The sequence below is a fragment of the Trematomus bernacchii genome, unplaced genomic scaffold (assembly GCF_902827165.1).
Source record: "Trematomus bernacchii unplaced genomic scaffold, fTreBer1.1, whole genome shotgun sequence".
Taxonomy (NCBI): Eukaryota; Metazoa; Chordata; class Actinopteri; order Perciformes; family Nototheniidae; genus Trematomus; species Trematomus bernacchii.
Window position 1 is genome coordinate 5,137,233 of NW_022987342.1, and position 23,464 is coordinate 5,160,696.

Below are 23,464 nucleotides of genomic sequence, written 5' to 3' on the forward strand. Positions count from 1 at the left end.
ACTACTTTTATCGATACCGCTTATCGGTCCGGTCTTTTAACGGTACTCTTATCGGTTCTTTTGGAGAGAAAAATGAGGTAAACTAACTATATGTTGTATGTCAGGGACTACGGATGGAAATTAGCTCAAAGCTAAAATCCGGCATATTTACACTTGAAGCTAGGGTGACCAGATGTCCCGCTTTGCACGGGACTGCACAGCATTTTCACGACTTTTGGTGCGTCCCGCAAATTGAGACGATGTCCCGCATATTTCATTTTGATTGGCCAAAACGCTTTTCTGCCATTATGATTATGTTTTAAACGGCATTATGTAAGTTGCGCTGACAGGCGACAGAGGTCCACAGTGTACCCCCCCCCCCCCCCGTTGACAGTTCATGCGTCAACATTACATTTACATGTCCCACATTGTCCCACACAAATATACTCTCTGTCCCACTTGTGGCTTTCTGTCACCTGGTCACCCTACTTGAAGCATTATTTGTCTAAAGTGTTCATTAATGTGCATTGTCCCTATTCAAATAAACGATTAAATGAAAATTAACAAATTGTGAACAAAACTAACATTGCTTTTTATTTAAATGAAATGCATAATATTTCACATCAACAGAAACAACAACGTTTTAACAAATCATATTAAATAATCTGATGACAGAACTGTGAACAGAATGGCTGAAACTTTAACAAACTAAATAACTCAGTTCCCTCTAATCATTAACCCATGTTTGAATCATTGAGTTAGCTCCGTGTGTTGCTGCTAGCATACATAATATACCTGACGTGGAAACGTTACTCGTGGATGGGGCTACAGAGCTACTAGAGAGACAGTCGAACCCGGTGCATTTCTCCGTCTGAACGTGGTGCACTTTTGCAAGATGTTTAGACAAATTGCTCGTGTTACCGCCCTTACATGCTAAACTCTTATTGCACTTTAGGCAACGAGCGAGACGGGTAAAGTTTAACCACACCTCGGAGCGCGTTCTCTCCGCCATCTCCTCCGTGTGTGTGTGTTGCTGCATGTAGCAGCTGCGTGTGTGTAAACTGCCCCGCCCCCTCGCACACAGGCGGGGGAGAGAGATCTCTCGTCTGGATTGGAGAGATCGAAAATACTAAAAATGACGCATTTTGCAGTCTTTTTGCGTATTATAAACGGAGTTGGCGACACTAAAACTGCAATATAATGTTTGTGTAGCAATAATACACATGACATATTTTTTAGATGTCTCCAGTACCGATAAAAAGACCGATAACGTCGGAGCTTAACGGTACCACGGTCTTTAATAATTCAGCCCCGGGGCCCGTTTAATACCGGGGCTCGGTACCCATCCCTACCCCTGACATATAGCCTCTGTGTATGTGTGTTTGTGTGCTCCTTAACACGTGCATCTATATCTAAGTCTGCAAGATTCAGCATTTCCCGACTGCCTGTTTTTCTTTTCATGAATAAAAGAGATCTCTCTCAAGGTCTACCCAACATCAAAACTGGCAGTCTACGAATTATGATCACAGGAGATCAATGCTTTGGCAGCCAGCGACAGCATGACTGTCCATTTGAAGAACATGAAGGAAAATGATCAAAAAAATGCCTGAGAAAACAGACTTTGGTCTGAAGAAGTTTTAACAGCATTATGAAGTCATAGAGTGTTTGGTATCATTCGCCCTGTCCTCAGAATCCAGATTTACCAAGATTCCTTTTGTGTTCTTTCACATTTATTAATAGAATAATAGCCCAGAGCTGGTGTGCGTGCATATGGTATGACACAGCGCTTGTCCCGTATTGCAGCAGAGATTTAGGGCTCGGGATGTGCTGGGAAAGGGTTTGCACAGCCATTACATCAATGTTTCAAGACACCTGCCATAAATGACAGTCTGACAGTGGGCTCTGTAGTCAGCTCTACAGGAGAGTGATAGGGCGCAGCTGGAGAGACAAGGAGGGAGAAAGAGAATAGGGAACATGCACAGCAATAGTCTCAACAAGAACAAAATAAAGGGTCGGTGTAAAGACAATGCAGACATTTTGTTTTTCTTCTTGAGCTAAAGAGCTCTGCGCTGGCAGACACACCATTAGTTCTCATAAGATTATCATGCACTGTTTTCTTATCAATTTGTACTCATTCTCACAGTAAGTGCCTGTCGTGGTCGGGTGCCTCCAGAGCTAATTGACAGATTGATTGTGATAAATATGTTGCGGTACAAATGGTGAGGGGGTCAGAGAAGAGAAACACCCACTCAATTTAGCCGGAGATGGAAAATTATCTGGTTAATCTCATAACCTTGGATTGTGATTTGTTTCTGACCATTCAAATATGGGTATTCATTATGATTAGACTTTCAGAGGGAATAAGCTTCCCAATGTACAAACTTACAATACAAACAAACTTAAAATGTAAAACTGGGCATTTTATTCCAGTTCCAACTTTTAGAGGAAGGCTGGCAGTTTTCTATATAATTAAATGTTAACAAATCCCAAATGAAGTAGAAAACCAACAATATACCAAAGTGCAAGTATGCTCCATCAAATTAATTGTCAAATTGTCCCTCCAACAATTCCTCTCTGATTTTTTTTCCTTAACCCAGTCTTTACCTGTAACTGTCTGGGTTTTTCTCATATAATTTGTTTTCTCATAAAGTCACTATTCTAATCTTTAAACAACATTTCTGTTAGTAGTTATTTGAAGCATGTTTTTTGTATAACAACCAACATCATGCATGTTTTTTCTCCAGGATATTCGGCCACGTCAGTCATCGCTCAGAGTGGCAGCTGGTGAAGATCGACTTCAGGTCCATCTTCAACAGGAGGTGTATAGAGGAGGACTATCAGACATGGCACCTTCACAACCAGGTACGGTACATGCTGGCAACCCTAACCCTATAACACACACAAATAAAGCCCCTTTAAATAGTGTTTGATACAGTGTTTAAACTCATCGAGCAGCATGCCTCAGCCTCAGGGGTAATGTGTGATCACTGGCTGCTTTTAGCCTGGCGCTTCAGTGAGTGGACTAAAAGCTGGACATCTCTGAGTTCCCAGAGCACTTATGCAGATTCTCCCGCCTCTCCTGCTGATGCTCTGAGTCAACCGACTCTAACCCCCCCGCCATCGCATACATTAAACATGCCTAAAGAGCCTTCAACATGGCCGGGGCCTGGAGCCCAGCCAGAGTCTGGAAAGCATGACTTTATTCACGGCCCCGCTCTGTAATTGGTTCAGACACCCATATGCTCGGAGCAGGCTAATGATCAAAACATATAGCACGGAAGATGACAAGAGTCCAAGCCAATTACAGGGCCAACTTACCGGGAATGTAGATGTACTGTATTTCCGTCTGCTGCAAGAAAAAACTCAACTTTACCTCAAAACGGAGGAGAGTATTTGTGTGAAAAGTTAATGACATTTCTAAGCAGCTGGGAGTCTTTTTGTATATACAGCCAGATTTTTGTAGAGCATCTCACTACTGACACCTAATGCACAAAGCCAGGATGTTCAGGTCATGTAAAGAGAGGATAATAGGATGCAGTGAAACAGTCTGGAGTTTGTACTCAAACTGATCTTATATTCACGTTTCATGCATAGATAAAAGGCTAAAAAAGGATTGGCAGCATTTTCCCCTTATTATTCCTTCATCTAAGAAATAAAAAACTCTTAAAAATAACTCAAGCAGCACATTCTATTGTGTGACATTTGCAACGCAGGAACAGTTGTTCAGTTTAGCACACCACACAGCACAAGGCCGTAAATATTCGAACAGGAAACAGGCCGAAGTTAAACAAGGCAGTGGGGATTTTCACACAGTGAGATGCCCACATGGTTGGTTGCATCGTGTCAATTATTTATGGTGGCAAGTTACAAAAGCAGCTCATTTTTTTAACCCTCTCTGCTCGTGTTTCTTCACGGATCGGGTCTCCCAGGGCAAGTCCTGCCTCATGGGAGTGAAAAGGATCTACAGGAAGCTGAAGCCCTCGTCCAGGTGTGTTATGGGAAAGACGTATTCTGTTTCTATGACGTCTGGCCCCTGTGACTGTACTGAGGCTGACTTTGAATGGTGAGTTTATTTTATTTTTTTACCAATCCCTTTTAAGACCAATTTTCTTTTCCCCTTGTTGTTGTGTAAAATGTTTTTAATCATTTATTTGGTTAAGTACATACTCAACCAGATGCAGTTAAAACTGATAATTGATAAAAATCCACGGATCAGAAAAATAGCAACAAACTGATTAACAATAGATAATAGCATACAGCTAAGATATAAGGGATACATCATTAATACTGATACGCACCATCATTGTCAAATCTTACTACAGGATCATTACTAATGTTTTGTGTCCTATAACTCCCTTTTTTACCATCATTCATCAAAGATATGACATGTACATGTCATTTACCAGAGTCTTTCATTCTGAAGTCATTACCTTTTAACCAGTTTGTTGTAATTGTCTAATAATTGCTACTCTTATTTCGAAGAATAATATGTTTTGCTTTTTCTCTTATGTTTTACCAAGTAATAGTATAAGTGGGTACTTATTGATGGAAACTCCCAAAAATAGTTGACAATTCTCTTATAGCTAACTCCCAGAAACCACTTCAAACTTCACAATACCTAAATCCATGACTATGGATTGCTTTCTGCTCACCACATTCTCTTTAGCATTTTGAAGTATTTTGTGCGGACTTTGGATTTGGAGTGTCTTAAAATACAGAATAACAACTGGAGTAAGCTTTTTACAATCTGAGAAATAGTCCTCATGATGTGCATAGAGACTACAAACAATTAATGCAAGGTATTGGTAACAAACGGAGCTTGACCAATCATTACAAATAATTAATGGACTGCATTTATTTAGCGCTTTCCCAGTCTTTACAGCCCCTCAAAGTGCGTTTACATACCAGTCAGCATTCGCCCATTCACACCCATTCATACACAGGGAGGGGCTGCCATACAAGATGCCCCCTGCTCAGGTAGACTCACATTCACACACATTCATACACAGGGAGGGGCTGCCATACAAGATGCCCCCTGCTCAGGTAGACTCACATTCACACACATTCAAACACCATTGGTTTAAGTTTCTTGCCCAAGGACACATCGACATCTGGAGTGCAGGTGCTAGGGTTAGGGGACTAGGGTTAGGGTTAGGAACCATCAACCTTCCTATCAAAGGAAGACCATATAAACCCTGGGACGTTTTAATGAGAGGACTGTTTTTTTAGGAAAAGAAGAACCCAGGAATGTTGGATCTTGAGCTAAACTACTGTCAAGTTCGGCTGCAGTTGGTTCCATTTTGACTGTTATCTCCGGAAAAACAGTGACAGACACTTTGGAATGCTGCTAACATTAAGCCTCAAAGAAAGCAAAAGCAAAGCAAAATCAGCTCGGAATTAAAAAATAGAGATTTTTTCTTTATCCTGTCAGTGACACCAAGACTTAATGCTATTAGAAATGGCTTACAAATGAGTAGTTTCTACATTTCTTCATTCATTCATTTTTATTTTTTTTATTACTCAAACAGGAGTAAATAACACATTATTTGGACTCTTTTAAACTCTGGAGGATTTCACATTTGTAGTATTATTCCCTATTTTGCTTTTTTGGACAATGGGGTACATTACAAGCATATTCAAAATCAAGTATACTCACTTTGCATTCTGACATCTTTGAGTAAATAGGGTCTTATAGGGAAGTTAGAAATACAGAGCAAACAGATGCAATCCTATATCACTATACAGCTCCTACTGTGAGCACTTCCAAGCCTTCCGAACCAATACAGACAATGACAAAGAACGAAAGAAAAACTAAATAGGAATGAATGCACAAGTGTCATTAGCAGATACTGAATTGATTGTACCGGAATACAAATGATAATTCAAAGATGCTTTGGTGGCTGCTGCTGGTGAGTCTTTCTAATACAAGTGTAGCTCACGAGAATGTTTTCTACACATCCTCACAACCTGCTTTTTTAGAGTCATCAGCAGTATTTCATTTTTTGTCATGCTTTGGTCCCAAATCTGGTCTCCTGAGCAAGCCGGCTCTCGGAACAAGCACCATCAAAACCATAAATCACTGAGCCTAATAGCTTTCATTAACAATCACAACAGTTTTGCATCTGTGTGCATGTCCCACTAATTGGGGCAATTTGTCGCTATCATTTTGGCGACATAGTGCTGCTCTCCCTTTTAATTTGTAGGACAAACAACTTGTGGGCTGTGTTTGAAAAGCACCAAAGTGGCGCTTTTACTTCTCTCAAGTCTAAACCAAAATGACATAATTTTAGGTTTTTGTTTCCCAAGATTCCGTTTGAAATACAGAGATGATGATATGTTTCAACAACACAGTCTCACTCCCTGATAGTCCAATAGCGACGCTTGGTCAGGGTCCTTTGGCGTGCAGTTGTGACGCACCGAGTCTCCTTCAGCTTCATAAACGGACGCAAAGAGCTTTCAACTGATTGCAATGTATTCCCATCGGCGGCGGTATTTGACGCTCAGGGAAGCACCGCATCGGTCCATGTGGGCGGCAGTTAAAGGCAATTTTACACCCGGAAGTAAGTATTCTCTTTACTGTCGATTGATTTTACAGTGATATCTGCACTACTCATCAACTAAAAAAAAATGGCTATTTTGCACATCCCTTTCAAGATTTTCAAAGGTTTATTGACATATCATATACACAACTACGGTGTAGTTATGCAATGAATGAAAAACTTGGGTCACAGGTAGGGATGCTCCGATCGCCAATTTTGGGGCCGATCGCCGATCGCCAGAATCAGTATCTGCTGATACCGATCGCCGATCCGATCGAGTGGGCGGGGCCTAAATGGAAGATTTAAACATCACTTTAAATCTTCCATTTAAAGTGATGTTTAAAACTCAGTTAATGGGGCTCATTCACTGGAGCTTCCACAAACAACAATCAACTTAATTATTACATTCAAATTATGTATATTATTCAAGTTTACATTCACTTTGGATAATAACACGGGAGAAATGAGCAAGCGCTCTCTTTTCCTCTCTCTCCCTCTCTCTCTCTCCCTCTCTCTCTCCCCCCTCTATCTCCCCCGCTCTCCCTCTCCTGACAGCCCGTCAGTATCGTCTCATGCAGCTCGCTGATCCAGTAATGTGTGAGGCCGACAGTGAAGAATAAACATATTTATAACTAGTTTAGCTTGTTCCAGAGGTAGATAAAATAGCTAAGTGTGTTAGGTCTAACTCTTAATGTGTGTTCTGCTCCGCTCACCGGTCCGTCACAGCGGGTGGAGCTGCAGGATTTCTGCTTCACACTCACGTTGCATACCGCTATTTTACTGTCTTTTTCGGACACCTTAAAATAATGCCAGACCGGTGAAGCCATTTTGGCGAGCTTGTTTTGCCGCACACAGAGAAAAGTGTCATGTATTTTACGTGATGCGATCGGCCCTCGCGATCGGCATGTTTAGAGAGCACCGATCGATCGGTAGAGAGTGAATATCGGCAGATCTCGATCGGTGACCGATCGATCGGAGCATCCCTAGTCACAGGTTCCTCAACAGTGCATTACAAGACATCTATCAATATGTGTATACCTCCACCATTAAACTGTCGTATTCTGCACATTTCTTATTCTATCTACATACATCTTATAAGAGTATAATAAATATGTGTAATATCGGTTAAAATAAGTGCTTCAACATAGTTAACATTGCAGGAAAGTTGATTGTCAAGTCCCAAAACAAACCATGCAATATATTAGACTTTAAGTACTTTGTCAGGCTTAATATTTATCTGTAGGTACCCCCAAAGCTTTTTGCTTACATGTATTTAAAAGAAGTCCTTAACTTAAAGTATTATTTAATGTTTGTCTGTTTTGCACATCCTCCTATTAATATCTTTGTACATCCGGCACTAAACTGTTTTATTCTAGATATCATTTACAGTATCTTCTTGATATTTTCTATCCTATATTTCTATCATTGACCTTCTACTTTCCCCCTAATTTGTATGTACTCTTAATAATTAAATGTTTTCATCAAATATAACACATTCAACAAAACATGCAGCAGACCTTAGGCAAGGCAAGGCAAGGCAAGTTTAAGCTGTCAAGTTTACAGTGTTAACACAATCAAATATACTGCTGTTTCCGGTTTAGTTTACGACGGATATATTTTGTGATCCACAGACGACCACTCATATATTGTTTTGATATTTGTCACACAAAAGCGATAGGAAAAACCCACAGCAACACAGAAAAGATGGTCTTAACATGAACCAGTTAATAAAATATAATAATATCAAACAAAATATTACTATTAACTTTATTGTGAAATTAAAACAGAACGGTAAAATAATAGTTTCCGGTCTATTCTGAGGCCCAATCTCTGTAGATAAATAAAGAACTAAACCAGATGTGTAATATTTAATGCAGCCGAACCATTTATTACAATGCATTTATGTGATGAATTTCAAGCAAGCACTAGCTGAATAAAGTAGAATTTTATCTTTTACGAAACGTTTTTTTCATATGGAATGCAGTTGGAGGTCAACCAATCACAGGGTTTGTCGAGCAAAGTGCATGGTGTAGTCTCAAACGATAGCTGAAGACAGGGTGCGTACGGGTGCTGGAAATCCTTGAAAATGCTTGAAATTGTACGAGGTGTTTTCAAGGTATGAAAAGTGCTTGAATTTTGGGAATGGTGCTTGAATTTGGGATAAAGTGCTTGAAATTGTAAATGCTTTACTTCGCTTTTTAGATTAAAAGAAAATAAAGAAGTCGGAGCGCGCTTAATTGCTTCGCTTTTACATAAAACAGCTCCGCTCCGGCCTTCCCGCGCAATGCGCGTGACCGGCAAGTGTTTTTGTTACGTGTGTGACCTGGGCATTCTGATGAGAGTGATAGATGACAGTATGCCAGGAGGTTGCTGTTTCAACGAGCGTTGGCTAGCAGAACACAAATACAAGCCATGGCTAAGACGAGGGTCAAGCGAAGCCCAAGAGTAGCCTCCTGCAAAGTGTGCAACAATAACGATGCGAGAGTCTGCGCTGACGAGCCACACCACACGAAAGGTACGCCATCGTAGAGCATTTTAGATTAGGCTATCATTGCATGTAAAATACATGACACTTTTCTCTGTGCGCGGCAAAACAAGCTCGCCAAAATGGCTTCACAAGGCAGTATTTTAAGTGTCCGAAAATGACAATAAAATAGCGGTATGCAACGTGTGTGTGAAGCAGAAATCCTGCAGCTCCACCCGCTGTGACGGACCGGTGAGCGGAGCAGAACACACATTAAGAGTTAGACCTAACACACTTAGCTATTTTATCTACCTCTGGAACAAGCTAAACTAGTTATAAATATATTTATTCTTCACTGTCGGGTCGCTCATTACTGGATCAGTGAGCTGCAGGAGATACTGACGGGCTGTCAGGAGAGAGAGAGAGGGGGAGAGAGGAAAAGAGAGCGATATCGGTATCGGCCGATACTGATTCCGGCGATCGGCTCCAAAATTGGCGATCGGAGCATCCCTAATAATTGTATATGATATGTTTTATAATGATTGATCATGAAAGTGTTATCAAAGCTGGTAAAGGTGCAGCTAGTTTGAATGACTTTGTATACTACAGAGTAGCTTGTGAATTTACTCCAGGTGGAACTAAAGTCTGATTTAACACTTGATTATATTTCACATCATTCATCCACATCTGTAAAGTAACTAAAGGTATTAAATACATGTAGTGGAGTAAAAGTACAACATTTACCTCTGACTTATGTTTACTGCCAACCTAAAAGTACCTCAAAAATAGTAATCAATAATATATTGAAAAGTTATTTGGCTGATTGTTTTATATTGGCTCAGCCAGGTTATATGGGATGCCCAGTCTACGTACAGATGGGTCACACATTTTGAAATATTAAACTTAGTTTTCTTTTCTAACATTTTTAATTTTTCATCCTCATGTAGAATGCTATTATGAAACACACATTTGGTTGTTTATAGCATAAAGAACATCTGATTTAATGTGAGGTAGGGAAATAATCATTTGAGTATAAGTATGTGTATATAAACATGTAATTTACAACAGCTGTAAGATGCTTGAAAAGCTTGAAAATGCACCTTGAAAATGCTTGAAAAGTGCTTGAATTTGACTTTGGAAAAGGTGTAAGAACCCTGTGAAGATTATGGGTAGTGTAGTGTCTTCTGCCATCCTAAACTCCGATACAACTATTTGAGTCGAAGGGGAAAAACACGAAACCATTGTACACAATTTAAACCAATCAATGTTGTGTAATTAACAAGGATAGTCTGCTGTTTCTGAGTTGATGAGTAGTGCAGATATCACTGTAAAATCAATTGACAGTAAGGAGAATACTAATTTCCGGGTGTAAAATTCTCCGATATCCAATGGGAATGGACGCTCACATTGCCTTTAACTGCCGCCGACATGGACCGATGCGGTGCTTCCCTGAGCGTCAAATACCGCCGCCGATGGGAATACATTGCAATCAGTTGAAAGCTCTTTGCGTCCGTTTATGAAGCTGAAGGAGACTCGGCGCGTCACAACTGCACGCCACAGGACCCTGACCAAGCGTCGCTATTGGACTATCAGAGAGTGAGAGTGTGTTGGTTTCAACATTAACCTGTTACGCACCGCCCCCCCGGTACCGGGCGGATAAACGCGTCATTTGCAGGAAACAACGTCTAAGGAATCTTAATATTTAATAAACTATGAATGTTTTATATCCATGTAACGGGAAGAAACTCAGCTAACTGATCTTTTTAATTTGTTTTTCCAAAAAAAAAACACAATGCTAACACTCAGCCTCTGAATTAGCCACGAGCGAAAAAATGTAACCTAAAACGGCACCTAAACTCACAATAACTCCCTTATTACCTTTCCTAGATGCACAGCCAACCCCTCGATTAGCATCGCCTGGAGACACAGAATCTGTGTAAAAAACCTCAACACTCAGTGATAAACATTTGCGACGCTATAAACGAAAGCGTAACATGTGGAGCTAGGTAGCTAGAAACGCTAACATGGCTTACCTTGGTCAAAACTGGTCTTCAATGGCATTAAAACGATAAAAAAACGATGCTGCAGTTAATCCATAGGTTAATCCAATGTGTCTGTGTCCTCTTTGAAAGGATTTCTGATAATCCATAAGCAATAAAACTGCTTTTTCGTTTCCAAATGTCAGAGCTAGAGATAGGTCCACTCTGCTGCAAAAGGACATGCGCGAAGCCCCCACCTCTTCTCTTCACAACGTGTGTGTGTGGGGGACTCCCCCTTCGATTCTATTGGCTCTAACGGTCAGAAAGAGGTGTCAACCATCAAAATCGACCAAGGCGGGCCAGAGATATGGAAAAAAAAAACATTTTCACCCAAATCACCTCAGAGGTGGAGTGGTTTTGGCTAAATCTCTCTAAAAAGGTCAAATGTCACTTGTTTTGCATCAATCTTGATACAGGGATATATGTTGTACTTTGGATTCCTAAAGCTTTTAGTCTACTAACCCATCATCCAAGGGTAGTTTTCACTATAAGTAAAAAAGAATTTTTGGACGGACACTATCATTTACAGTTTTTTACTATGTAAAATCTGAATTTTTTTTAAAATAAAAAACATCTATATTGATTCTGACACTTCTACATCCAACTCACAGATGTAACCTTGCTTTGACAAAAGAAATTATTCATATAACCCTTTTAGAAGTTAAGTTGTAGTCATTTGTATTGGGCATGTCATTTTCGAGCCTGAAACATGAAAAACAGGCTTGGTGCTTAACAGGTTAAATTATTTACTATCCTTTGATCGATTTGTCTGTGAGTGAAAAGAGCCATTATACAACTATGTCGCACTTGAAATGGTGCGTTCATCATTTTTCCAACAGCCTCAGGATTGTTTGTTTCCGTTAGCGAATCCATCCTGGTTTCTAATTGGATAACTGTTTCTGTTTTTTGTCTGCTTCCATCATTACAGTGATTATGGCTACGAGAGACGGACCGACGGCAAGTGCACCCCCGCCTTTTGGTTCCATCCATCATCCATGTCCAGGAGTTGTACCACAGGGATGACGTTCCTGAACAGCACCGGGTGAGCGCAGGACGAGAGACTAGAACAGGCGCACGTATTCTCCATAGTGACTCGCAGCCATCAGGCAAAATGAGTGGTGCATTTGCGCCGTATATCTCTGTGTATGTTAATTAGTTTCTCAGGGACAACAAGGACAGGCTGAGAAAATGTGAGGCTGAATGATCAAACATGCTACAAGTAATAACCGCTGGTAGTGATGTGATCCACTGTGGGTGAAGAACAGTTTGAGTCATGTTTGAAAATACTGTGAATTCATTATTATATATATATATATTGTTCAGTGTAGGCGGGTGTAAGTAATGTGGCCTTTCAAGATTGTACTCTCTTTAACAAAACAACCTTCCTTTCAAGGTCCATTTAAAGCAGTCCTAGAGGTTTTGAACATGTCTTACAGTAGATACAGATTTAAAACATGTGTTATCATTTGCCAGTGCAGTGAAATAAGTGCACTTAATAAGAATTCTTGAAATAATAACTCTGGATGATAGAAAACTGACAAATGTCTTGAAATAGAAATACATGTCAAGTTTACACATGTTGTGGTGTCCTGCATAAGTATATTGAAGCTTTCTTTATTTGTCCACCGGCAGCTACAGGAAAGTTGTCTCCAATAACTGCACGTCTGGAGTCAGTGTGGAGTACACCTCCCGCAGGCAGCAGTGTCCCATCCAGGCCCCCAAAGGTCTCCACCTGGTCACCAGTGAGGGCACGCTGTCAGCCACTCTGGGCACCAATGTCACCTTCCTGGTTTTTCTGGAGGAGGTAAGCGGTTTTCTGTTCATTTTTAAAAAACTTCACAAACTGTCACACCATACCAAGCATTTGTCACATTCTTATTTAGCTCTCCTGCTAGGTGAAAACTCTTTTTTTTCAGTTAAATTGTTAGAAATATGGCATATGGAATTGCAGTTAGCAGCTGTGGATCCTGCTTCATTACACTTCCGTATGTCCCATGACTGGACTGTTACTATGGAGACAAACACATGCTCAACTCCAACCATGTTATGTGCATACTCTCTTTACATACACTCACAGTTATATCATTGAAAATATAAAAATAAAACCTTCTGCTCTCCCTGGCCAGCTTGGTGACACTGCCATAGGACCAAGGACAGTGATGTTACTGACTGAAGTTCTGTACTTAAAGTGGTACTACACCCATTTCCAAAGTAATAGATTGTTGTTCGTAAGGTCTATGGCAGTGCAACATGTTAATTTACTATAACATCTCCAAAATCAGAGTGCTGAAACTCAAATGTTCTTGTCAAATGTGCCTAATGTAATGCCATGAACTGCTCCAGATCCCAACTCAACAATTGAATCTTTCCTCTCTACCGCCTGGATAAAGCAAAATATAGAGCGTTTTTTTTTTTAGCTATATAGCTATTTAGCTAAAAGCCATGGAAAATACTCTAATTCCTAATTTAAGGCATAACTTTACTTGACTTGTTGGTACTTTTCACTTTACTACATTTATCTAAAATCCACCTTACTAACCCTATCAAGATAATCATAGATAAATCTAACTAAATGATATCCTAAGTATATTTTATGTGTTCAAACCTCCCATTACAATGGCGCTTACATGCTAGTCATTTGTTGTACTTCAATAATAATATAAAGTTTATAAGGATATACCTCTCTGAAGGGGGCAGTTTTGCCCAACAAGTACATCACCATCTTAAATCTAAGACTCTTGTGTTTTTCCTGAGTGATACAGATACTTTTACTTATTTAAATATATTGATACATTTCCAACACTTCCCATGGATGTGTAACTGTAATATAGACGGAAACAATTTCCTTCCAGCATTCATGAGGGGCATCTCGCAGTATTGTTATGATAAAAAATCCCATATTTCCTAAAGAGATTTTCTCCTTATTTCCTCAAGTAAATCTGTAGTTGCTAGTATTACTAAGAATTTTACACATCAAAATCTATTCACAGATTAATTTATAAACAGGTGTTGCAACCCAATCATTAGGATTCCCTCCCGCAATAGCAGTACTTAATAATTAAAGCTATATAGACTTAAATACCATTAAGTGGACATATCTATCTAAAGTACCATACATTATGATAACTACAGTAGGACCACAAAAACGACCAATACTCGGACCCTGCAATGAAAGTGTCAAGCTTTAGGACATCATTTCACATCTTTGTACAAGAAGAACAAAGTGCCATGGTGGAGTGCGATGTTACAAGGTGTTTGAACCTGAGAGTATCTGTGGGTTTGATGTTTCCAGGGCGACGGGGCGAGGACAAGCATTACCCTGGACTTCGGAGACGGCCGCGCTCTGACCTACTCCAACGTGAGCTCTATTGAGGACGGGATCAAACACGTCTACAAAGCTGTGGGAATATACCGAGTGACGGCCACAGGGGAGAACATCCTTGGCTCAGAGACAGTCATGCTCTATCTGCATGTAACATGTAAGATACTGAATTTGGCGATATTTGGTGTTATTAATGTGCATATGTATTTATTAGGATAGAGTATTTAGAGCTAATGCTTGAAACTGATGTCTTAAATCACTGGTTTAAGGAAAACAGAAGATGAACAATACTGGCATATACAAGGGCGCAGTCACATTGTGTGCCACCAACCGTTCTGCCAAACTCTCCTCCAGTCTGCATAATTAACTGATTCTTAACCTGGTCATGCTCATGTCTGTCTAGAACTAGGGTTGTCAACGTTAATGTGTTAATGCACACCAATAATCTGGAAACCTTAACTCAACGCAAATTAATCAAATTACCAAAATTGACCCCAACTTCCTCCTGAAGTTCCATCGAATCATTTTAACCATGAATTGGATGGCAGTGAAAAATCTAAGAAAGCAGAAAAATGGGCGCAAACATGTATTTCACTGACAGGAGACCACCAAGACGACCTCAGTGTAACTGCAAACCCAATCCAACGGCAGCTCCACTCATTTGGTTTAGATATGAGAATGAAAATCGAGGGAAGGCATTTGTTTGAACCATGTGCTCGTTTCTTGAAGTTGCACAGGAGTGGGAGATAGAGGACAACGCTGTCTACCACTGTAGGAACAGATATTGTATGATAGCAGCAGTAAGATTGCTGACATACGAGCATATGCCCTGTGTTGCGCACATTATTCAGAAGGCAATCACAGCAAACGTGACAGTAGCTTTAGATAAGTGTCGGGAAATGGTCGAACTTGCCATGCCAATAATTCAAAATGTTATAAGAATGTAAAAAAACATTAGATTTTTCTTAATAGTTTGCGTTGTATTTATTTATATCTAGAAACGTATTTAATCTCTTGCTGAAATACAAGTAAATTTAAGACTTGCAATTAATCATGATATATCACAGATTATTATTGTTTTATCCTAAACCTTTTAACTACATGTCTACACTCCAAAAACAGTGGCACCACCTAAAAATTACAATGGACGTCACAATTGTAACTATCTCCTAACACTAGGACGGATCAAATGCAGAGAAAACATTTTGTTACTGGTACCTGCACTATGTAATGACAATAAAAGTAAAAAAACAAACAAATCTACCTGGTGTGACTTAAGACATACATATCTTCTAATATTTGAATATATTCAAAGGAATGATCTAAAAAATTACTTCTCTTTGACTCTTTCTGCTTTCCATTTTTTCACATTCAGAGGAATTGCGGCTCTCAACTTGTACACGGTGTACCACATTCTGTTCTTTATCTCTTCACAGAACATCCTCCCCTCCCATAACCAAACAAACAAGCGAGATAGAACAAATCCCATTAAACTTCCACTCAAGTCAGTATATGCCTCACAGCCGCTCAGCCCGTGGAGCCGCTGCAGCCTCACATGTAACGGGCTGACCACCCCTGGTGTATTCTGGGGGTGACAGATGTAACGTAGCTGACTTATTGATCAGGGAGCGCCGCTGTCCCCGCCAATCTGTCAATCCTGTGAGCCAGCCAAACAAATAGAGCCACCGCAGGCTCCCGGAGTGCAGCAAATGAAAAATAACACACATATGGCAGCTAACGGTCCCAGCGCAGGACGGAATTCTGAATAAACTCACCCTGCCCTCCTACTTAAAAACCCCACTCTCCACCTCTTTCTCCTTCATTTCAAAGTTGGTTCTTTCATTTTTTACTTGTTTTTGGAGTTCTGTGAAAATGTGCTATATCTGTGTACCTGAGTAGGTCAGCTGGAGCATATCCATCTCTCAGCTCCCTTTGTGGCGGTAAAGAATAAGGAAGTGAACTTGACTGCTGTTCTGCTGCCCAGCCAAGTGGGAACGGTCACCTACATCTGGTGGATCGGAAATAACACCGAGGTAGTGTACACTCAGGACTTTCCAACTTCTCTCTGGTACGCCTTTTGCCGATTGCAATTAAGTAGGTTGCTGACTCTTCAGCTCCAGAATGCGAGAATTGTTATTTTGCTAAGCAATTTTTGGGCATCCAGGTTGCAGAATATTATGGCCTTGTTAATCAGAGAATATCAGAGGCACAGCCTAATTACTGATAGCCAGTGAAGTGTATCCTTCTTTCATTATAACTCCTCTAACTAAGGTCAAAGACTGCCTGATCAATCCCACACATAAATGAGGTCCGAAAATACAATTTTCTTTAGTCTAACCGGTTCTACCGAGTGATCTAACCATGCAGAGAAACAACACGTAGCTAGAAATGAATGCAACGACCGCTGTATGTGGAATTTTCCATACTGTTTGTTAGTGTTATTTTTCTCTGGCCCATCTTTGGTTGCACATTTATGGAGTGGATTTATAGAGCTCAGGATTATTTTTGAAATGTTGTACAATAACAGTATATTGCTACCCAGAAGAAAATACAAGAATAGCAGGCTAATTGGCTAACTCGCGCTAGCCTCACAAGCTAGGCTACATATTAGCATGCTAAAACATGTTTTAGATTACACTTTCATCAAGTGACTTACAATAAGTGGTTTTAACCATGAAGAAACCAACTCAAAAATCATGCAGGTAAATTAACCAAAATTGAAGTGGTAGGGTGTTTATCTTTGTTATGCGTAAAATGTCTCATGTTTAAAAATCCTGTACATTTGCAACACAGAGTGATTTCACATCGATGTGTGCTTCACTTCAAAGCCGTTTTCCTCTAGTTAGTGCATTCAATATTTAAAACCCAGGAAATTCCTAAAGAAAATGTAAATCAGACAACTTTGGAGTTCCCAGAAGGCGGTTGTATCACTTGTCCTTTGGCAGAGGTTAAAATAGACTTCAAACCTTTAGCTCTGGTGCCAAGCTAACATGCCCCAGACCAGTCTCATTAAGCACAAAGAGAGGGAAATTAAGCAAATCGATGTCTCAGGCAGAGCACTAAAGCTGCGTTGGCACTAACTGGTTGGCATCAGCTGCTTCTGACATGCTTCAACAGCTGGGAGGCCACCAGCTAACAAGTAATCTCCAATCATCTTCATGCAAGCAGTGTGGTCGTTATGAACTGACACTTTTTACTATTTTGCTGATATGCAGCTCATGCCAATGCTGGTTTGCTGCCATAGCTCTAGCACTACCATAACCTCCTTGTTCTATAATAAACTTTAGGTATTGAGATTGAGGGTTAATGCTAGGGATGCTCCTTGCGCCAATTTTGGGGCCAATCGCCGGAATCAGTATCGGCCGATCGCCGATCCGATCGAGTGGGTGGGGGCTATGGGGATCTTCCATTTAAAGTGATGTTTAAAACTCAGTTAATGGGGCTCAGTTAATGGGGCTCATTCACTGGCGCTTCCACAAACAACAACCAACATAATTATTACATTCAAATGAAGTACATTATTCAAGTTTACATTAACTTTGGATAATAACACGGGAGAAATGAGCGGAAGCGCTCTCTTTTCCTCTCTCCCTCTCTCTCTCTCTCCTGACAGTATCGTCTCATGCAGCTCACTGATCCAGTAATGAGTGACCCGTCAGTGAAGAATAAACATATTTATAACTAGTTTAGCTAGTTCCAGAGGTAGATAAAATAGCTAAGTGTGTTAGGTCTAACTCTTAGTGTGTGTTCTGCTCCGCTCACCGGTCCGTCACAGCGGGTGGAGCTGCAGGATTTCTGCTTCACACTCACGTTGCATACCGCTATTTTACTGTCTTTTTCGGACACCTTAAAATACTGCCAGACCGGTGAAGCCATTTTGGCGAGCTTGTTTAGCCGCGCACAGAGAAAAGTGTCATGTATTTTACGTCATGTGATCGGCTCTCACGATCGGCCTTTATAGAGAGCACCGATCGATCGGCAGAGAGTGAATATCGGCCGATATCGATCGGCGGCCGATCGATCGGAGCATCCCTAGTTAATACATGTGTTTATCGGGAGGAATTTGTTCTCCAGCAGAATCCTTTTCTGAAAGGTCCTTCTGAAACAGAGCCTTTTTCAAACAAACACAGCTCCACACCCAATTGGCTATACATGCTTGATTTCTTGTTGATGTGTCCCCGACTGAATTCATAGAGACAGTAAAGATCAATACTAGGACACTGTTATTTAATAAAAATACTATTATAAATATCTCAGAATCTTATTAAAATCAGAATACTTCATTTATACCGGTGAAAATAAAATGTTGTGACATTTGTTCCTTTTATATTAGAATTAAAATATTTACCAAACATTAATAGAAACATTAATAGAAACGTGCAATAAACCTATAACATTTAATATGATGGATATATGTATATATATGGGAAACACAAGTAAAATAAAATAAACATAATAAACATTTATGAGCACTTCCCCATTATGCATTCAAATGCATAATGGGGAATGCAGAAACCTCTGAAATGCGATTGGAATGAAGATACTTCAAAAAGCAACCTGCTTTTTTCTGGACCAACAGAAGCACTGCACGCTTTAAGTCCTGTTTTACATATTCTCCACTGTGTCTGTCATCATAATTGTAGTTGTGTAAATGTGTTTGCTCAATGCCAACAGGGGCCTTCCACAAGGACAGCCAGTTATGTCAGTGGGTAATAAACCACAGCATTATTAGCATCTTATAGCTATTTGAAAAACAAATGGAGACGTGAGTAATGACAGTGAGGAGAGGCGGTGTCGCACAGGGAACTCTCTGCGGGCCCGACACTTTATTCAGCACAGCAGATTGTTGCCAAGCTTTGAATGTGTGTGTGTGTGTGTGTGTGTGTGTGTGTGTGTGTGTGTGTGTGTGTGTGTGTGTGTGTGTGTGTGTGTGTGTGTGTGTGTGTGTGTGTGTGTGTGTGTGTGTGTGTGTGTGTGTGTGTGTGTGTGTGTGTGTGTGTGTGTGTGTGTGTGTGTGTGTGTGTGTGTGTGTGTGTGTGTGTGTGTGTGTGTGTGTGTGTGTGTGTGTGTGAATATTTGACAGCGTGCCAGAAGGCTCGCACCTCTGTAGTGTAAATAACAGCAGTGTGACATCGGCCGTGGATAAGGGGTCTCTCTCTGGGACCTCCAGACTCTGACTCTCTTCATCTCCCTCTCTCCTACTTTCCATCTCCCTCTTTCTCCCTCAGCAACCGGTAATCACCCTGGAGGGAAGTGTGGCTTGCACGTTCTCCCGGGAAGGCATCAATGCAGTCACTGTGCAGGTGTCCGCAGGGAATATTATTCTGCAGGACAGAAAAGCCATCGCTGTCCACGGTGAGCCAACTCTGAAACTCCACCTCCGCTGGGAATTTGTATCTCTGTAAACACAAGTTCACTCAACACAATTTACTTAATAATACACAAATAGATTTTACTTTGCAGTATACCATGTTGTGTTTTTATACACATTTGACAAACAAACAAAACAGACAATAGACAGCCTCAAGGCTCCATTAATTCAAAAACAATTTAAAACAAGCACATTCATTATAGTCGCTTTATTAGCATTTCTGCAATAGAGTGGTGCAGACCAGGGCCAGGAAGTAAGCATCTCAAGGGCTCCCTAGACAAAAAGCTATGGGATATCCCCATTGGATTTCCTGGCTATTGCAGAAAAATAAGCCTTGAGGAAAACTCACATTTTTGATATTTATTACATTTTGTTCAGTAGGATAATCTCCACATATTAACACCACTTTATGATTTTGAAGGGTCAATGCAATTGGCAGAAATAAAAAGCTAACGTAAGGCTAAAAACGTATCAGCAACGCTAAGATAAGGGCAGACACATTTCAACGTGATGACGTTAATTAGATTATTTAGTCACTTATTACAAACCACAGTTTTTATGACAGAGAAAAACATTATGTTTTATTATTATGACACTCAGAGATTCACGAGTGGGGTATTTTATTAAGTTCATGTTCATTAACAAAATGTGAAAATCTCTTAAGCTTATGGCACAGACCTTATTACAGACTTCTAACCACAAACACGTTTAAGTGGTAAAATGCTGACTAGTTTCAGGGTTTTAAGACTCATTACCGCACCACTCTATGTTGCTCTGACTTTTTTATCTGAGGGATGGCCGCTGGAACACATTTCTTTTGATACCCTTTTTTTTGTAAAGTATATCCTTTATCGTTTGTGCAGAAGGAAAAAATTCCCTGTGCAAAGGGTAGAGGCTGTCGTTGTAACCCTTGTCTAAAGGGATCCTAGGTGAAGATGTGATTCACCAATCAACCTTTTAAACCATTTAATTATTAACCGTATGTTATTACCTCTGCAATAAGGTTTGGTTTTTGGCTCGGTTTGTGTGTTTGTTTTTTCTGTTTGTCAGCAATATTATAGAAAACTGGTACCAGATTTTCATTTATTAGGTAGAAGACTGATAGACTGCATTTATATCAGTTTTTAGGTACGCAAATTATGATTCACATTACAAGATATGGCATTTAAGTTGCATTCATATATTGTCGGAATAATGGGCAAAACACAAACCCTACTGAGAAAATGTATTGGCTTTGCCAATGGTCTGCACTTTTTGCATGTTTTTTTAATTTATGATTCTATAGTTATTTATCATATTGTACTTCCCAAGTGTTACCACTTTCCATGAATCGGCTTGTTCATGTGAAAAAGATTTGTTATGAAGTCTTATAAATAATGTATCAAGTATAGATAAATAATTAAGCAACTTTTACCAACTGTTTACTAGATTATACACAATGCAATAAAGTATTAATAGAGGTTTTTATGACAACATAGTTCAGCAGTACTTGAAGAGATTTGAAGACACTGGCGATAATATGGAATTATACTTTAAAGATGGTCTTAGATTTTGGTCCACCTGAGCTAAGGATAAGTAAAAGTAGCTCACACAAATGTATTTTCCTCCTTGCAGAATATTTCCGCTCTCATCTGCTCGCCTTTTCATCAAACCTGGACGACCACAACCCTGATGTTGCAGAATGGAGGCAGGACGTGAGCCGAGTCATCAAGAAGTCTCTGATCCAGGTAACGCTCTCTCAGGTCTTCTCATGGAAACCGATGCTTTCCTCCAGTAAGTGCTGTCAGCACTCGCCTGGACCTCTGACGGTCTATTAGTGCAGCCTGACCTCCCTACGGCTCTGAGACATGAATCTGACTTTTATGATGATAAATGACATGGCAAGATGGAAGAGAGGGGGGAAAAATACAGTTCAAGAGCATGCTGATTGCAGTGGCTGGCACACACTTGGAGTTCAGGGCCGTACAGGAACAAGGCTGGGGATGTTGTGTACAGAAGGATAAATGTCACTCGGTGCCTGCACTGACCTAAAAGGACGCGAGTGCTTTCAGACATGTGAAATGTAAGACATGATTCAAACTCCCAGCATGCAATGTGAGGTACATATTTTTGCCTCATTAACTTTGTTTCTTACATCATCCGCTGTACGTAGATTCTTTATTCCTAGCAACAAGCAATCTGGGCCTTGCATCACACTTTTTTTTGATCGTGCAAAAATCAAAATTGATGCCAAAACTATATTCGGTTTTTCAGTCTTCAGTGAACACGTCTGTTTTTGTTATTTGTTACTGACATCATTTGTTCATGACAACCCCAGCCTGGAAGGCAGAACACCAAAGGAAGAACAATTTCAGTTGAAAATATGACATGATATCTTAAAGCATTCACATTCACTGCGGCAAAACAGCGCAAGAGCTGGAAGAGGAACCAGAGGATTTATTAACTGACATGCTTTCTATTTGTTTTAAGTTCCTTGCAGTAGAACAGCAACATCTTAGCATCAACACCAGCAACATCATGCTGCTAAAGTGGTCAAATGGTTCTACTTAATGTGCTTAATGGATTATCAGATGATGATCACACAGATAGATAAAAGCCCTTGTGTTAGTACAGGCAGATACTCATTAAAAGCAATGGTTTAGATCTGTTAATATACATCATTTAAATCTAACAGATGACAAATTATGATGCAATTAGCTCATATCATGCGCTTCATAACTTAAGATAGACAATATTCAATATTACGGTAACAGTTGACGATGCACTAATGCCCTATAATCATCTTTAGTTTTGTTTTAAGACACCTTGCACTTGACAAATATTGTTATATTGTGATCTTAACAAAGGGCCCTGCACTGAAAAAACTGAAATGTAGATTCAACAAATGTCACATAAATGTATTTAGTTAGTTGAAATCAATAGGTTCAACTTAATGTTATTGCTTTTAACTAAAATAATAACTAACTAATATAGTTATATGAAATGTATTGACATAATTATAGTTTTGCTAAACTATGGTACTTCTACTTTTTTTTTAAATGTCCTACTTTGCCTATTTTTAAATCTTGTTTCAAGACGTACTTGTTCTCCCGTGCTTTTGCAGACCACGTATAAGAGTTATCAATCCTGTATGAGAGTTTTTCAGTCTGTGGCTATAGGTTTGGTTTTATAGTCTCGTGTTTTTACATTGTCCTATCGGTTTTTTCTAAATGTATTTATGCTGCTTTTTATAAATGTATTGATGTACAGCACTTTGGTCAACTCTTTTGTTTTTAAATGTGCTATGAAGTTGGATTGGATTGGATAGTACAATATCTGATACTTCTCCCCCTCTGCCTACAGGCCACAGGTGTGCGCGACGATCAGATCTTGGTCACCATCCTCCCAGGTTTACCTACAGCTGCAGAGTTTTTCCTTCTACCCGACAAACAGCTCACTGAGGGCAAAGCGGAGAAGAGCTCTGCTCATTTAGATCAGGTGAGTCAACAACCTGCTCCCTCTGCTCCCGTCTCCAGACACTGCATGTCTGGGCGGATATATTTCCCCTCGTTATCCTCATTGAAATTCCACCATGCTAAAGTTTGAATCAAATCTTTGCTTTTTCCTGCCTTTGTGAGTCATGGGTTGATCCCTTTTTTTGCAGCAGCAGCTTGTCCAGTAATTGCTCCCTGAAACAAAAGTTCCTCCTTCCTCCAGCAGATGTCAGTATTGTTCCGTTGAAGCCTTTCCAGGTCTTTCGGCGAGTCTAAT

At 40.0% G+C, this 23,464-nt stretch overlaps 1 protein-coding gene across 1 annotated transcript in view; it reads left to right on the forward strand.

Moving 5' to 3' along the window:
- Positions 1-23,464, forward strand: part of LOC117483126 (VPS10 domain-containing receptor SorCS1) — a 214,305-nt gene that overhangs the window by 183,441 nt on the left and 7,400 nt on the right. The window contains exons 15-23 of the mRNA XM_034131317.1: positions 2,724-2,841; positions 3,909-4,042; positions 11,950-12,063; positions 12,654-12,825; positions 14,314-14,500; positions 16,243-16,376; positions 19,572-19,698; positions 21,329-21,441; positions 23,057-23,191. Coding sequence (XP_033987208.1) covers positions 2,724-2,841; positions 3,909-4,042; positions 11,950-12,063; positions 12,654-12,825; positions 14,314-14,500; positions 16,243-16,376; positions 19,572-19,698; positions 21,329-21,441; positions 23,057-23,191 — 1,234 coding nt within the window. The remainder of the gene's footprint in view (positions 1-2,723; positions 2,842-3,908; positions 4,043-11,949; positions 12,064-12,653; positions 12,826-14,313; positions 14,501-16,242; positions 16,377-19,571; positions 19,699-21,328; positions 21,442-23,056; positions 23,192-23,464) is intronic.